General features: G+C 38.6%; 1 protein-coding gene across 1 annotated transcript; it reads left to right on the forward strand.

Moving 5' to 3' along the window:
- The first annotated feature begins 8,697 nt into the window (after window positions 1–8,697).
- Window positions 8,698–14,912, forward strand: LOC100704016 (carboxypeptidase A2). The gene is made up of 11 exons (XM_003455417.5): window positions 8,698–9,426; window positions 10,024–10,105; window positions 10,573–10,707; window positions 10,804–10,902; window positions 10,996–11,097; window positions 11,360–11,461; window positions 11,805–11,915; window positions 12,146–12,236; window positions 12,573–12,772; window positions 14,213–14,297; window positions 14,602–14,912. The coding sequence occupies exons 1-11, from the start codon at window positions 9,362–9,364 to the stop codon at window positions 14,787–14,789; spliced, it is 1,260 nt and encodes a 419-aa protein (XP_003455465.1). The 5' UTR covers window positions 8,698–9,361; the 3' UTR covers window positions 14,790–14,912.
- The last annotated feature ends 2,453 nt before the right edge of the window (window positions 14,913–17,365 follow it).

A 17,365-nucleotide genomic window follows, 5' to 3' on the forward strand; every position in this document is an offset into this window, starting at 1 on the left:
CCATCACAAAACAACACTACAACAAGACACAGTAAATCTGTAGAACTGGAGTTCTGCCATGTGTGAGCTGTTTTTCTGTTCTTCTTTGCCCCAGCAGCTACCCCATGCATTTATATTTTTCCCATCTTCGACTTAAAATAACCCCATCCCGCCTTTCACATTTCCCAAATTGCACATCCTTCCCTTGACTCCTTACCCACTGGAGACATGAGCAGACAAGGTGGCAAGAAAGTTACATGAGGAGAGAGAGAATTCGAGGGAACGCACGTTAAATGAAATGAGACACCTTTGCCTTCCAGCCATGATTTTAAAGCAATGTCAGCCTGTGACACAATTGGCACAAATATGTTGGTTTTTTGTTTTTTAAATAGCCAAACTACCGCTGTTTGCCACAATCTAAGTATAATGGTGACATGACAAATTATATTTACTTTTAATTCACTTCTCAATGTGGTACAGTTGGATAGATTTTTAAAAAAAAGTCACATACCAACATTCAAACTGAAAGTTTAAATCTTAAATAACTGACACAGCATGAATAAAAAGAGTCCTACGCTCACCATGGATATAGTTTGTATATTGCACCTGTGTGCCACACCTCTTGTACTTGCAAGATGGAAAAATGCCAAAGGAAAGGAAAACTCCGTCAGCAAGTCTCTTCTCTCCAATCTTTCTTCTAGCAAAATGGGAAATCCTTTGCTTCCAATAAATTCAAGCATGTCTCTGTTTTGTTTTTGTTTTGTTTGTTTGGTTGGTTTTTTTTTACATTTAATTGACTGAATTTTTACTGTGGAGTGGTTATGGTGACACAGCCACAGTGCTGTGTGTAAACTCTGTTTCTTATGGAGTTATCTCTCGTGTTCTTAATGTTGAGTTGCTCTGCAGAGCTGTTGTGACAGTCAGAACTTGTTGGTCTCATATTACGCGAGGGCTGCATGATGGAGCAGTAGTTAACCTCCCCTGAGAAGATGATTTTTATCTTCTTTAACTAAATCTAAATGTTGTTCAGACCTCTGGCGCAGCCATCTTCAGCACTTTTTCATTGTGTTTTTGCTGGGTGGGATAAGAGGGATGTTGATCTTCCAAATCTTCCCCTCAGCAGGAACAGGAATAAGCATATTTCCCAAATGTCAAATTGCTCCTGTAATAAGAATGGCAAGACTGATAGTCTGAGTAAGCTGCAAAGTGTTTTAGAGGATACTTATTTGACTGATCTAATTAAATAGTACAATATCTCACGACATTATAACCTAAATTAAAGAAATCATTTCCCCAAAGATAGTTTTCACAGTTTCACTGGAATCCCCATTTCTATCTGTCCCACTAAAAATTACTTTTTAATAGGCGCCTCTAAGGGAATCGCATTTCCGGGCCTTTCTCACTATGGGGACTGATTGCGCTGAGTGCTGAGACTCTAAAGTTGCCTTGAACAAGCTCAGCATGAGCCTAATATGACTTGATCCAATATGCGGAGCTACAAGTGTCTCTGAGCTGCCGTTTTCGCCACTTTTATTTCCCTCGTTCCCCCTTTTTAAGCTTATCAACTGCGAGATGCCTGCGTGCTGAAATAGGTGGTGATGAGTAATGGAATAAGGAAGTGTGCGTAAAATTTTGATGACACACCCAGAAAACCCTGCAGCCAGCGCACAAACATACACCAACCCTGCAGAATGCAGCGTCTGTCCACTCGACTCAGAAATTACAAGGGTAAAAGCGTGCTGGCAAGTACGAGGCTAAGTATGGATATGAAACATCTCTGCTGCTATTCTTAGACCTGGATGGAGGTTGGGAGGGTGGGGGGAAGGCGGGGAGGAGGCGGTTTGTTGCTAAAAATTACCAGATTGTTTTGTGCCTACCAATCTATTTTTACACATGCTGAGGCCTTCCTGGGATGTTGTGGTCTTTTCTTAGTCTATTATGTAATGAACCAATCTCAAGGCATGATGCAATGATGCGGAGTCTGACACAGAGTGAAGTCCCCCATCATCCAATCCAGACTGAGGAGTCCAAGTCCAATAGCAGATAGATTTTAAATGGTTTTGATGCAGGATGTATCTTGGGGATTTCTGGGCAGCAGTGAAGCTGCTTTTTTTTTTTTTTTTCAAAAGAAATGAAAAAAGCAACAAAAAGAAAAACAAGCCTAATATGTGCTGGAATCTTGACAGAGTTAAGCAGCCCAAAGGACAGTCTGTCAGCTCGCTGTGAGCTCAGACGCTTGACAGGGAGGGATAGGTAACGAGTTTGTCTTCGGGGAGACATGTCGCCTTGAGTATGCAGAAGTAACAACATTTAAAAGGGGGGGCAAAAATGCTGATTTTCAGCATTAAAATATGCGCCTTGGGACAGTTAACATTCACAGTTCGTCCTCATTTAGTGAGAACAAGCTAGCAGAGCCAGACTTTGCATCTGTGATGTCTCACAGATGTACAGCTCCATCAAGACTCAATTGGCAAAAATGGAGAATATAAATGTGACAGTGCCACAGAGGATTTTCTAGAGATATGGCTCGGTTTCAGAGCTTATAAAATCTTTATACAGATCAGTGTAAACGCCTGAATGCATTTTTTTTTTTAAAACAAAGTCGATGTGAATGGAAATTTCTGTCAACAAAGAAGCTGCGTCTCTGTTTTAGAGGTTTGATTATATTTAATACATTAATAGATGTTGTCAAATCATCATGATCGAGTGCACCTTAATGCATCCTTCATTAATTCTTGAACAGAAAAATAATGTGTAGATCTAGGACAAGAACTTTTGATGGAAAAATTATTGATTTTTTTGCCTTTTTTTGTGTGATTATCTTTGCGAGCAGGGGACAGACCACTGTGAAGCTCATTTGAACTGGAGTTACATCCATTATTATGTTTCCAGAACTTTTTGGATCCATTTCTTTAGTGTTGTTGTTCCCACATACACACTCATACACAAAACATTACTTCCCTACAACAGTTTGCTATTCAGAGAAAGAACAAAATAAACAAAAGAAAAAAAAATAGATATCAGTTTCTGTGCCAGATAAATATAAATAATGGTCCCAGCTTAATAAATGTTGACTGGTTCTGCCTCAGTATCAAAGTAAATAGATAAGTAAATGGGACTTTAAAGTGCCACTTAATATTGCTTGTGCTATTAACCTTTTTCACTGCCAACTGCCAACTAATTTTGCTTTAGGGTAAGATGAGGAAAGTAGAAAGTATACGGGCGTCTTTAAAGATCTAATGGAGGTGGTGTGAAAAGAGATCCACCAATGAAAGTCCAAAAAATCTACTAGAACTGAAAGACAATAATAATCAGAAGGGCAATGCAAAAGCAAAGATGAGAGAGACATGAGGAGAAACCCAGGAAAGGCCACAGGATACACTAGTAGGTTGAATAGAGTGGCAAACACAAGGCTAAATACATTGCAGTAGTTGGGAACAGGTGTAAATATTGTAGACACTGAGAAAATAAGAAGTGCAATTTACTGAGACACAAAAGAAACCTATGTGCTAATGTAAAAGAGGAAGTGACAACAAAGAGCACTCAGAAGAACTACAAAAGCTGACCAAGATTAGAAAACACAGACCGACACTGGCACTGCAAACACAAGATTTAAAGGTACAGTCAGTTATACTTTCAGGTTATTTAATAGAAAAAAAGAATACTGTACTCATAATTATGGATTGAATAGTGTGTAATTACATCTTCCAATTAACAGCTGCATTCTCATAAGCTTAGAATTATCTAATAATAATAATAATGCATAGACGCACTTGCTGGTCTACGTAAGCCACCATGTCGTCCCGTTGTCTTGACTACAGCAGCCGAGATGTGGCTAGAAACCGACCACACATGTAGTACACCGAAGGTGGAGGAGGAGTGAACTTCTAGGCAAGTTTTAATTTGTGTCTGCACCTTCTGAGGGAAGATAAGATGGATCACATCTTGATTTATCTTGGCTTTATCGTCTGAGAAGGCTCCCCTTCACCAAAGAAGCCAAAATGGAAAAGAAAGAGAAAACACAACTGGCATAAAACGTCACCCTCTTCCTCCTCACCTCGAGCCTCATCTCCTGGACTGAAGTCATGGCTCATGCATGCAAAAACATTCATAAATGTGCTCACTGATTCCTGATATTGTCTTAATCAATTATTGGCAGCAGGTTAGACATGTGACCCTCTTGTCATCAGATAGCTGACATCCCGCTAAGTCACAAAAACAGCTGATTTATAAGCTAACATTATGCCAGCTAATGTTAGGCTTGAGTATCCTATAAATCACACTTTCCCTCTGATCAGCTGTTTGATTACATTCTCACATCTTTAAATTCCTGAGCGTCTGAAGTGAGTTTCACTGACTCATTGTATCGGACTCCTTCCACAATCATCTTGGTTGACTGAACATAACTAGGTTGTAACAAGTGATTACTTGAATTTCTATTCCTATCAACTTGAAGCCATCTGACTCTTGTCCTGTGACCTCTGATATGAAAAAAGAATTTTTAACAAACTTGTATATTTTGTATTTTTCGGACCATTCTCTGTAAACCATAGAGATGGTTGTGTGGGAAATCACACCAGATCAGCAGTTTCTTAAATACTCAGAAGAGCCCGTTACTTAAATCACCTTTCTTTTCTATTCTGATGCTCGGCTTGAACTTTAGCCTATCATCTTGACTGTATCTACATGCCAGCATACACTGAGTTGCTGCCATTTGATTGGCTGTTTAGATATTTATGCTAACAAGCAGTTGAACAGGGTTACCTAATGATGCGGCTGGTGAGTGTATGTAGTCTTTTTGCCCCCTAGTTTTCAAGACTATCTAAAAAAAAACCCCACTGACATTGGATTAGTCTGATTATAAATTTCTTAGTATTGTGATCTCTTCTCCAACAATCTCAAATGTTCCTTTTCAAGCTCTAAAGTCAATTTGATGCTCAGAGGACAGAACAAAGATATATCAGAAAGTTCAGCTACATTCTGAGCTGCAGACAATCTACCCCATTCTTATTCTCAACCTGCCTTCGGTGTATCTCACTGAGAGTTATTTTGCTGTTGTCAGAAAGATGAGAGAAATTTGTAAACGTTACATCATTTACAGACTCGATCTAGTGATGTCAGTCGAACAAAAGCAGAGGCAAGGTTTTCCTTTAACAAAGGAAGTCACAGTTGACCGAATAGTCTTTGACTCTGGCATCTGACCACCACACTGGACAGAAGGAGGAGTCGTATGGCAGACGTACTCGTGTGACCAACAGAAATGTAAAGCAACTCTCATCATGAATGCGGATGTATAATTTTTAAAAAAAGAAAAGTTTCTCATGCTGTATTTTTTGTAAATGGTAAACATCAACAATAGACATCACTCATTACCATTTGAAAATGTTCTGTGACATCTGCTCATAAATGAGATGTACAAATGAGCAATACAGTAAATAAATAATGATCAATTTACCGGTGGACCTCAGAAATGCTGAGAGGCTGCTTACCCATGGGATGCAATGTCAATGGATCTATTTATAGCCCAGTAAAGGAATTCATGTAGAGCAAGCTGGCTGGGAGTTGCTTGTTCATATATCTTTTAGCAGCAAATGGCAGCAGACAAAAGATGGGGAAACAAACTACACCCACATTTGCATGTAGAGCCCCTTTTCACGGGGACATTAAAGTTTTAGACACACATGGCAGGAATAGCAATAAATAATTTCCACGACAAGAAAGATGGAAAGTCCCAGCTCAATTCCCACACCTATTAAACCCCCTCCTCTCACGTTGTCTCGTGGGATTGTTTGGGAGTGAAATGGAAGGGAAGTGACATGTTAAAACCTCTTTTTATTAATTCTGAGAGTCAGGGAGGGTTTGGCGGGATGTCACAGCAGCTGATGTGAGTAGGGAGGCTGTGTGATGCACAGCCTGATATCAATGCTGCGGATATCAGCATGAATAAGTTAATGCCAAACCCCAAATCCTCTGCGAACAGTAATAAAATATGATTGTGTTTATCCCACTCAAGAAATGCTGGGAGAGATACTCAGGAACAATATCGCAGCCTGATTTCTTAAAAGAGGAGTTGGTTATTAAATATTACCAGAGTAAGATGGCCATTGAAATAGGTCAGTGGATGGCACGTAAACTATGTTTGAAAATTAATTAGCTGACCTACATTTCAGGTCTACCATGAGTACTTCGGAGATGTTTAATTTGATTCATTTCAGTAACCTCAGCTGGTTACATTTAATGATGTGGATGTTTCAAGTCTGCAACTAATGTATTTTTTCATAATTTGTTTATCTACCAATTACTACAGTGATTTTTTAAAAATCAAACAAAATGTCATAAAAATATATTTGCAAAGTATTCACATTTAAAAGGTGGATACCAGTTTTGTTGCTGTTTTTTTTTAAAAGTTCTCTGTAATACTACTCACCCTTTTCATTTAATGCACATTATAAACTATGCTATAAGTCCAACGAGGACTGGTGAAAACAACAAAAACAAAAAGTTCCTCAGCTGGAGATGAATAATTTAAGACTGAAGGTAATTCCATCCTCAGTAATCTCGCATCACTCACCCCAGCTATAAATGATAGTTTACCTTGTTGTGTTATTCTAGTAATGCACTGCCATCTGCTGGTTAGTTTGTGCATATGCAAGTATTTATTACTTACTCTCTCGTTTACCCCCCACCAACACACACACACACACACACACACACACACACACACACACACAGCAGTATGCAGGCACTCAAACATGAAACTCTCGAGGTGTGCAACATTTAGATTCTCTGCTGGGAGAATAGTTTTATATGTGTTGTTGTTAAGCGGTGCATTACTAAAACCCACTGAGTGAAGCTCAAACTGTAACTGCATTGTCACCGGAATGTGCATGTATTAATTTGTTAATGCAGAACACCCATTTTCATGAGCACCCAAGAGCCGGAAGCAGAAAGCTAAACAAAAACAGTTGATAACCTTCTGGTGATACCGTTATCTCAAACCATGTTTTGTTAAACCGGCTGATGCAAACAAAGCCTGTCTGTGCTGAACTTTGTTAATTGTGTTTAATATGACTCATTTCAGTTTTTTGGTGAAAAAAAGTTTACAAGTTTATTAACTTTGCCCCTTTCCCAGCGTCCCCCTGCATAGTGTTTAGTGCAAGTTTCTAGTCTCTGTGTTTAGTATGTGTCTTTTGAATTTTAGATTTTTTCTGGTGTCTTCTTTCAGACCTACCATAGCTTATCTTTATATTTTTACCTGCTGTAGTGCCATTTTTTGGAGCATTTCAAGTTGCTATACATCATACAACCGTTATATCCCAAATTTTAATAATATGTATGCATTAAGTCCATAGTAACTACACAAATTGCAAAAAAGTGCAATAAACTACAAAAAAAAATTGAAAATCATTTTAAGTTTGTTTTTTTTTTTACATATATTTCTAGTTAGAGAAATTTAAGAGGTTTATCCCTCAAAACTGTAAATACAAAAAAGTTGCACAAAATAGTTTCCCACCACAAGAAATTTATTTTCAGTGTCTTCAGAGTTTTATTTTTGAGATACACCAATTTTTATATCCTGCAGTAAAACCAAAAATAAATATTATAATGCAAATTTGCAAAAAAATTAAAAAAAAACAGCATGTGCATCAAAATAAACTATTTCCAGCAGTGCAATTTGAGTTCTAAGCATCCCAGAAACGATATAGAAAAGCATAAAGTCAAACACCAGTACAGGATCATAAGGCCCTGAAGGTAAAAAAACTACAGTTTCTGTGACGTCACTTCCTGTTTCAGACAGGTAATGGCGGACATGCGATAGTTTGCGCTGACATCTATTCCAACGTAGGAAGTGTAACCGCTGATCGGATCAGCAAAGCGTGTTTCTGGAATATTATGTTTTTGTTGCTGCAAATGCTTTTAAAGCAATTTTTGCAAAGCTATATGTGGAAGGAAACCGTGACTTAGGACAAGCTGATGGCATAAAATGTAAGTACAACTCCTCCTGTTTCATTTGCAATAAAAACAAATATTGCGCTAGCTTATGTGGTTGCAGTTCTGCAGGGATTTAAAAATAGTTACGCAAAACGGTCTTAAAGGTATGACTCGTTTCAGTTTTCTGGTGAAAAAAAAGTCTCTTGTCTTATTTGCAACAGTGTTTGATTTTACTGTTATATTCTTTATCATTTATATTTTTTATCACTATTTCCTCATCTTCTGATCATGTGGACACTCACAGGGATCACTTCGTGTGGAAACGCCCATTTTCTCGTGAGCCCACAAAGAACCTAAAGAAGAAAGGAAACAGAAAAGTTGATAAAGATTGTGATAACTGGAGTTTCAGGGCTTTTTAAGCCAGTTAAGCCAAAGAAACCTTGGCTGTGTTGAGCTCTCTAGGGTCCTGCCTTTGGGACCAAAAGTAAACATGGATCAGGTGTTTACATCTTAACGTCCGTGAAACCTTCCCTTCCAAAAGAGAATTACGACAGGGAGGCAACTCAGCTGTTGCCTCCCTGCTTCCAGAGAGGAGCGGGAGGGCCCCACGCTGTCAATCCAGCCCCTCTGCACACATGGTACCTGGATGTCTCTGGCCTACTCACAATGGCCTCGCTGTGGAAGTGTGATAAGCATAACTTCACTTGTGATGCTATTCCATATGTATATAACTAAGTGACAAAGTAATATTACTATTACTAAAGTGATCAATACATAAAATAAAGAAATTTCCATTACAATAAACTGGGAAATATGGCAAATCACTATAATTAGTTTGGATCTGTTTTTTGTGTATTTACCTTTCAAAAACTTACAAGAAATAAAAGTACAGTGTAACAATGAAGGATTACTTTTTGACTGAAATTTTCACATCTAACTGCTAACAGCAATTAGCAACATGCATACGTCGTTTTAGGCCAAAAAAAACAGAAAGACATCGTCTGTCACACAATCTGAACCATTTTTCATTCAGTCAGTCTGTGTGTATAAAGGCTTATTATTCATGACTAACCTCTATGATCCAGAACAGTGATATTCAGATAATGACAGTTAATGTGCCTCAATCTGTGGGCTGCTTTCCAAGTGATACTCGGCATATGATAACTAGAGTGTATGATGAGAACAGACTAAATCACCAAAGCCACTAACATACTGTATCGGTGGAAATTTCCACTATCTGCTTCTGAGAACTGAAAAGACTGATCAGTGCTTACTCAGCATGTTCTTTGCTCAAAATAGCTGTTTTTCCAGTAGAGCTGTGTCATTATCAGTAGAGTGACCTAACTCACACGCATGAGAACAGCCCACCTGCATCCACAGGATATTAGGAGAGCAGAGGAGCAGGTGCTTCACTTGCTTCCTCTGAACAGTCCAGGACTATACAGGTGAGATGAAAGGCTTCTGGTTGTTGCTGGTGCTTGTGGCTGCGGCCAAAGCTGAGAAGGTCTTCAATGGGTAAGTTTAAAGTGCACACTTAACTTGATTTACTTATTAATAATTCATGTGGTCATTCTTTAGAACTCCTACTATGAGTTTAAAGTGACTAAAATAGAATTGCAGAATAACATTTTAGGGTTTGGTCCCCTTTTGCTTTGGCAGGAACTTCTTATTAACCTTTTGCACAGCAATAACAACAACAGTGCACAGTTCAACAACAGTAATCTGAATAACCATTATTTGTCGTTAAGGTGAATGCATTTTTTTTAACTGTACCTTCTTCCAAATAAAAGAACCATTACAAGAGAGGAATCCTCCATTTGGCTGCAAATTTCAAGTATTTTTCTGTTCATTAACTTGCCTGCAAAACACGCAAGAGACCTCTGCAGGTTATCCCAACTGCAGGTTTTCAGCTATGCAGTCAGTATGCAGTCTTGCACTGTTCTTGTATCTCTGCAACAGTCTCATTAAGGAATATAGTGATGGTCTGTACCTGTGCTGCACAAGTAATTGCTTGTTATATCAGTAACCAATAGATAAAGTTCTTCTCTTCTGCTGAGCTCACATTTCAACATTTAAAAGTGTTAACTACAAACTTAACATTATGATGTGCAGAGATCAGGTTATCCGGGTCAATGTGAAGTCAGAGGAACAGATCCATCTCCTGCAGGCGTTGGAGACGGCGCAGGAGTGGGAGGTATGCACACGCAAACACACACGCACAGCTTTGGTAAACAGCACAGAAATTGATGTTCGTGTTTTCTCGGCAGCTTGTGCCAAGTGATTTCTCATCAATTTTCTAGCAGCGCAAAAGGCAAATCAAGTTCAGCTGGGTCGAAGGTTAACACAGTCAGAAAGTCAGGTGCTCCTCTCTGACCCTGCAGTCATTTTGGACTTCACCTTTTAATGCATTAAATTCCCACACATTAACCTTGCCCTTATTTATTTATTAAATTAAGATATTTTGTTGCTCCTTTAAGATTGAAGCAACTACAGATGATGGATCTTACAGCACCACACTCTGTCTGGAGAAAAATTTTAAGTTGAATTCTTCTAAATTATTTAGTTTATTATGGAATATGCTAGATGCAACATTTACAGGACTTCTGCTCGGCATGTTTTTTCATTCCCATGTGTGATATCTCATTGCGCATCTGTTTACAGGTGGACTTCTGGCTTGGCCCAGTCTCCACTGAGCTCCCTGTGGACATCCGAGTGCCCCGCTTCAGTCTGATCCCTGTGAAGGAGTACCTTACTTTCCACAACATTCCCTTCACCGTCATGATTGAAAACGTCCAGGTCTGTCACAGTTGTTTATTAACATAGAGTTGATTTCCACTGGGAGACTAGATGGCACAGAGAGTGAATTTTTAATCTCCTGCCCGTCACTTGCAGGAACTTCTTGACAAAGAGAAAGCTGAGATGGAGGAGAACCGGATGAAGGAACGCAGCACCAGGAGCTTAAACTTTGGAGCCTATCATAATCTCGATACAGTATGCTGCTCTAGAGAAAAAAAAATATGACTGGATCCAGTCAACTTTGTGTGTACCTATGTGTGTTTTAATGTCAGAACTGCCTCTATGCAGATTTACAGCTGGATTGACACTCTGGTGGCCGATTACCCTAACCTGATCACCAAGCAGCATATTGGGGTGACCTATGAGAACAGGCCCATGTATGTGCTCAAGGTAAGATACTCTGGTTATGCCTCACAGAATGCAGCAGCACTGCACTTTTGAGCTCTATAAAAATGTGGACAAATATAGCTAAGATTAACTGTCTAATAAAAATAAAAATAATCAGGTATCAAATATCATCAAGTCACTCACACAGTGGGGTAAAGAGAGGATACGCTTTATTTTGTGCATACATCTACTTGTGTTAATCATGATTGACTGCACCTTTAGAAGCAAAATGTAAAAGCATGTCTGAATCTGTGTTTGTGTTTAGTTCAGCACCGGTGGTAACAATCGCCCTGCTATCTGGATTGACACTGGTATCCACGCCAGAGAATGGGTTACTCAGGCTACTGGAGTGTGGACCGCCAACAAGGTACAAGATGTCAATTAAACTGAGTAAACTGAATTTAAATGATCATAATTTACTTATTTTTTGCTAGAACTTTGTGTTTTTGAACCAAATTTATTTTCTGTACTTATTAAGTTTTTCCTTTATGTATATTACTGGATGCTTATGTTAAAAAAGCATGAGTTATTGTCTGAGTGCACTGGGCCTCACTTTCCTTCCTATCATTTTCTTATTTTAATCAGTTCCTTCTTCTCTGTTCTCACAGACCTTGTTTACCTTGTTTATAAAGCTTCATCTTAAATATGTAATATGTGAAAGCGTGTCGTTTTTTTTCTACGTTTCTACAAAACCTTTCATCCTTGCTTAGATTGCCACGGATTACGGTACCGACGCCTCCCTCACTTCCCTCCTGAACACCATGGATATTTACATGCTGATCGTTGCCAACCCTGATGGCTATGTTTTCTCCCACACCAATGTACGTCACTGGCACTCCTCAGATCATGTTATTTATGTGTCGCATATATAGAGTAGATACTCGAAAGAAGAGCAAGATGTTAGTCATAGCAAACAGCTGTTGAAACCTTCAATCTTCGCCTGAGCATTTATTTTCAGAAACAAGTAGAACTGTGTTTGTTTTCCATCAGTATCATCAGAGAGAAAAAAAGAAATGATGATTCATACTGAATGACGTTTTGTGAAACACAGGATAGGATGTGGCGCAAGACCCGCTCTGTGAACCCTGGCTATGCGTGCCGTGGAGTCGATCCAAACAGGAACTGGGATGCAGGCTTTGGTGGTCAGTATTATAAAAACTGAATGCATCTCATGATTTTGTCAATTACCTGCCGGGTAAATAATCACATTCTTTTTTACTTGTTACCAAAAAGAATCTGAATAGCATCATTTACACTACTTTACTACTTTTTAGACTTTAGAATTGTTGTAGTTGAATGAACCGGATTGCTTTGGAATACCTAATGACTCACTGCAGAATGTTTGTGTCTGCTTGTAACATGTCAGTGAAATTCCTTAAGCCCTCTTACATTCTAGTGAGATGTTACAAAAAGCTTCTGACATATGTCTGTCATTTGTGAGTGGTTACTCTATGATGATCTCTCTGCGATATGTCCAGGCCCCGGTGCCAGTAGCTACCCCTGCTCCGATTCCTACCACGGCCCCTCGGCTAACTCTGAGATCGAGGTGAAGAACGTGGTGAACCTGATCCAGAGCCACGGCAACTTCAAGGCCTTCATTTCTGTCCACTCCTACTCCCAGCTGCTCATGTACCCCTACGGCTATGTCTGTAGCAGCGCAAACCATCAGGCCGAGCTGGTAAGAAAGCAGAAAACAGAGCAAGCTCGAAATGTTTGCCGTTGCTTAAACAATGTTTTCAAGAGTAATCTTATACGTGCGAGAGGTAAGTAAATGTCATCTGTGAATTATGTGTATTGTCAAAAAGACAAAGGATTCTGGTCTTATAACCTGATCTGAAGTCTTCCTTGTAGGCTGCTTTTTGACTGTTGATATCATTCAGCTGGGGATTGCAATTTTCCACCTAATTAAAGTTTTATAGCTTCGAATATGAATAATTAGCTTTGGGGTAGGTGAATTATAAACTCATCACTACTAAACATGACAAATTGTCTGCCTTAACTCAGCCAGGTACGCTCTTTTTCAGCAATACTCTGCTTCATATTCATACAGCACTGCAAATGAAGTCTGAGAAAAATGCCTAATGGACCCATAATCCTGCAGTTATTCATACATGACTAAACCCCCCTGACACAAATTTGTGGTTTGGGGCTATATTAATCAAGCTGCCATGAATTGTAAAACGCTGATTCTCCCCGCCAGAATATTTCGCTTTGAGCTTGATGTTTTTTTATTTAAAAACTTGGAGGAGATCTGTCATTGTTTTCCTTTCCTGCTATATTCAGCATATGCATGATCACTCGTGAAAAGCACATGCTCAAATATGTGATCAGTACTATGATCAGTCTTTGTAAGCACTTAGGTCATAGTGTTATAGCCATGCTGACCTGCTGACTACACACTTGTGGAAAAGTGTGTGTGTGTGTGTCACTGAATAAAACTGAGAGATTAGCTCATAAAGCAGAGTGGAAGCTGAAAATAGAAAAAAGGGTTACTGTAACATGAATTCGAAGCATAAACAGGACAGTCACTTTCAACTCATGATAAGGTCCCTGATTTTACACTATCATGTGTATTCTCTGTAAATGTACTGTTTCTTACACAACACTTTTCTACTCTACCTGAGCGATCAAGTATTTTCTATACAAACTTTCACCCTCCAACGGAAGCATCGGAGAGCAGCTTGGGTTAGTATCTTACCCACGGCCCACATTCGACATGCAGGGTGGAGTAGTCGGGGATCAAACCACCAACCTTCCACCCTTACAGCAGCATTGATTTGTGGCCTCTCTTCTTGTAAGTGGACATCGGTTGATTTTCTCCCTCCAAAAAAACTGAGATTCAGTTCCCATCATCTGTTTCTCTGATCGTTTTAAAAACTGTTACAATGGAGCATGGCCAAAGTTTCCAAAGTCTCAAACAAATAGAATTAGCTGATGCGCAAGTAAGACTTTTTTACCTCCACGTTTAGTTCACTATGGTGTTAGCAGCTCTTCAGTCCTTCTGTTTGCAAGCAGCAACCAAGTTAGAAAAGTTGGCTTTAAGGGCGATGTCAGTAAAGGGAGAGGAGTTGATATGGCTTCCTCGCTACAGTGCTGTTCACTCTTTGCTTCTCTGCAGGATTCTGTTGGCAGAGCAGCAGCGCAGAAACTGAGGTCTCTCTATGGCACCGCCTATCAAGTTGGAAGCATCTGCAATATCATCTGTAAGTAAATCTTTTCTCTCATTTGAAGTTCATCTGTAACTTCAATACTAAAGTTACAGATGAATAAATGAAATGAGGAGCTGCAATCATGCAGAATAATTGGTTTAGGAAAATAAATACTCGCTCGAGTGCAAACACAGTTATTTGTTTTTTTATTTCCATTTCACGTTATGTGTTACAGCTTTATAAACAACCCAAATCAAAACTAAAAGTGATATAGCTATTGTTATGACTAATAGTATTAATAAGAATTTTTGCATTCTTGCTAGTAATACATCTTTTATATCTTCTCTTGTGTGCCCAGATCAAGCCAGCGGGGGTAGCATTGACTGGTCCTACAATTCAGGAATCAAATACTCCTTTGCCTTCGAGCTGAGGGACACTGGCCGCTACGGTTTTATCCTGCCAGCTGATCAGATCATCCCCACTGCCTCAGAGACATGGCTGGCCTTGAAGCATATCATGGAGTATGTCCGTGACCATCCCTATTGAGGACTGTATAACCACAGATAGAGGAGAAACTTCAAAATTGGCTGACTCAGCTTTGAATTTAAAGCTTCCTCCACTTTATCATTCTGAGACCAATAAAAACCCAACATACCCATTTTATCTGTCTTTCAGCAGACCTTTTAGTCATTTTTTTGAGTCACACAGTTTTACACAAGAATAATCTGGGAGTGCAAAGATGAATTGTGTGAGGGGAAATGAGGCAGTTATGATCAGTTATTTATATCCGACCTTACTTTGATTTACTGGCTGGGTTTAGCAAAAGTAGAGAAATGAAGTATTCACTCAGTCTTTAATAATGACATTTTTTACATAAAAATGCTAAGACACTATTTTAATTTCATGGAATAAAGTTTGAGCTATTTTATTTCAGATATTATGCCACTACTGTGATTTGCTCCTATTTAACTAAAAGATTGAGTAACTCAGATCATCGGAAGCCCTTTTTTGAACAGACCTCCATAGCAAATCTGGGGATAGTTGTGGAAAAGATGGCTTAAAACAATCAGAAATCAGAATAACCATCCAGAATCCTTGAAAAGCCTTTAGAGGAATCACTGTTCAGTACAGACTCTTGGACATATATTTAAAGAATGCTCTTTGTGCATGACTCGAAATATAAGTTACATTTAATGAATATTTCATTAACTTTAGTATATTTATTTAAAGAATCCATAAAAAATGAGATACAAGCCTATATAGGTTTCTTACAATGGACCAAAGGTATCTGGTACTAAAACGTTAGCAGCAGATCCTTAAGGTCCTGTCATCAGCTGGAGCTATAGATCAGACTTTTAACAACATCTCCAGAATAAGCCAGACAGATCATTATTATTGAACTGACTGATTGAATTTTGAAGATATTGTTGCAATTTAGCAATTTATTCATTTAACAATCAGGAGCCTCGGTAGCATGTGGAAGAACCATACACAGCCAGAACAGCCTGGTCATGAAAGGCTTTCTGGGAGCTCTATGATGGTCTTCACAGCCTCTCGCATCCCAAATTATGTGGCACTTGTCCTTTAATCTGGAGATGGCACTAGATCTCATTTCCAATAATGCTGCAATTTGATTTTGTGGAACACCAGCTTTGAAGTTGGTAAGGACTCTATCCAGACCAGTCAACAATGTCATGCATAGAGCAGACACCAACTGACTGCTGTAGCAGAGTCTGTGCTCATGCATCTCTGGGCATCATATCGGTATTGAAACTTTTATTGTGAAAAGCTGCAATCGTGCCAAACGAGGAAAATATGTGACAGCTACTAAGTGAATGCATTATAAATAAACTACTGTATAAGTGAGCACACACATACAGTAAACATACACAAACTGACCACAAAGAGAGAACTATCTAAATAAATTAACACAAGATTTGATTGATGATTGCATCACCAGCATGAAGGGTTTTTCAGTTTCTCAGGGTTTTGCTGATGCTAAGAAATAAGGAGGATGTCTCACTTACCTGGAAGTAACATGAAAGTTGTGCACACAGTGTTTCAAGATACTATCAATACCTGCAGTGGATCACACTGGTGTTTCCACTGCAGGTAAATAAAGCTAATGTAGCAGAAACAGGATTTTGGTAAAATGAGATTTTGAGATCTCATCTCATGACTCATATCCATAACAGCAGTCCTGAAGGAAATAATCTCATATATGCAGTTAAAATACAGTATAATATATATACATGATACCAAACATATAATTAACCAGAATGGATGCAAATCAGGTCTGCTCACTGCTTTGATTTATTAAGCTGCAGATGTTACACTGAGCTGTTTTTCTTAAATTAATAAGCCTTGTGGGCTTAAATTAGGTAAAATCTGATTTAGACACCACACCACAACAGCTTTATAGCATGCGTATATTTGCGATATCTTTATGGCCTGCATACCAAGATGAGGCCAAACCTTTCACACAAAGTTTTATATCACTCACTAGCCAACTACTAAGCAAGTGAATGGGTTTCTTCATAATACAAGTTCATGGAGGTTATTAAATAGTGTAGTATTTATATTAAGGCCACTGTAGGGAAAAAACTAAGGGGCAGTGCATGGGGATATAGAATTCAGAGAAAAAAATAACAAATTTGTAAGAAAAATTGCACATTTGTCAGTAATAATTCAGAAAATAGTGGGGTTTTTTGCTCAGGAAAACTCATCTCTTTGCACACTGGGTTTGCTCTACACTATACCAACATTAGATGATTTAATTAGATTATACTTTTCAGCTGGAGTTAGCAACAAATAAATACTTGTAGAATAGAATAGAATAGAATAGAATAGAATAGAATTCAACTTTATTGTCATTGCACATGTCACAGGTACAGGGCAACGAAATGCAGTTTGCATCCATCCAGAAGTGCTTTAGGCATGATATAGATATATTACAATATATATTAGCAATAATATAGATATGTAAGTATATTACAGAAATGGGTCTATTATGGTATGTTATAATGTACACGGTATGAAGTATGTTATGAATATTCTATAACTATAAATATGTACAGACTATGAACAGGATATAAATATGAAAAAAAACTATACAGAATATG

Source organism: Oreochromis niloticus, linkage group LG7 (assembly GCF_001858045.2).
Source record: "Oreochromis niloticus isolate F11D_XX linkage group LG7, O_niloticus_UMD_NMBU, whole genome shotgun sequence".
In the NCBI taxonomy this organism is placed as follows: domain Eukaryota; kingdom Metazoa; phylum Chordata; class Actinopteri; order Cichliformes; family Cichlidae; genus Oreochromis; species Oreochromis niloticus.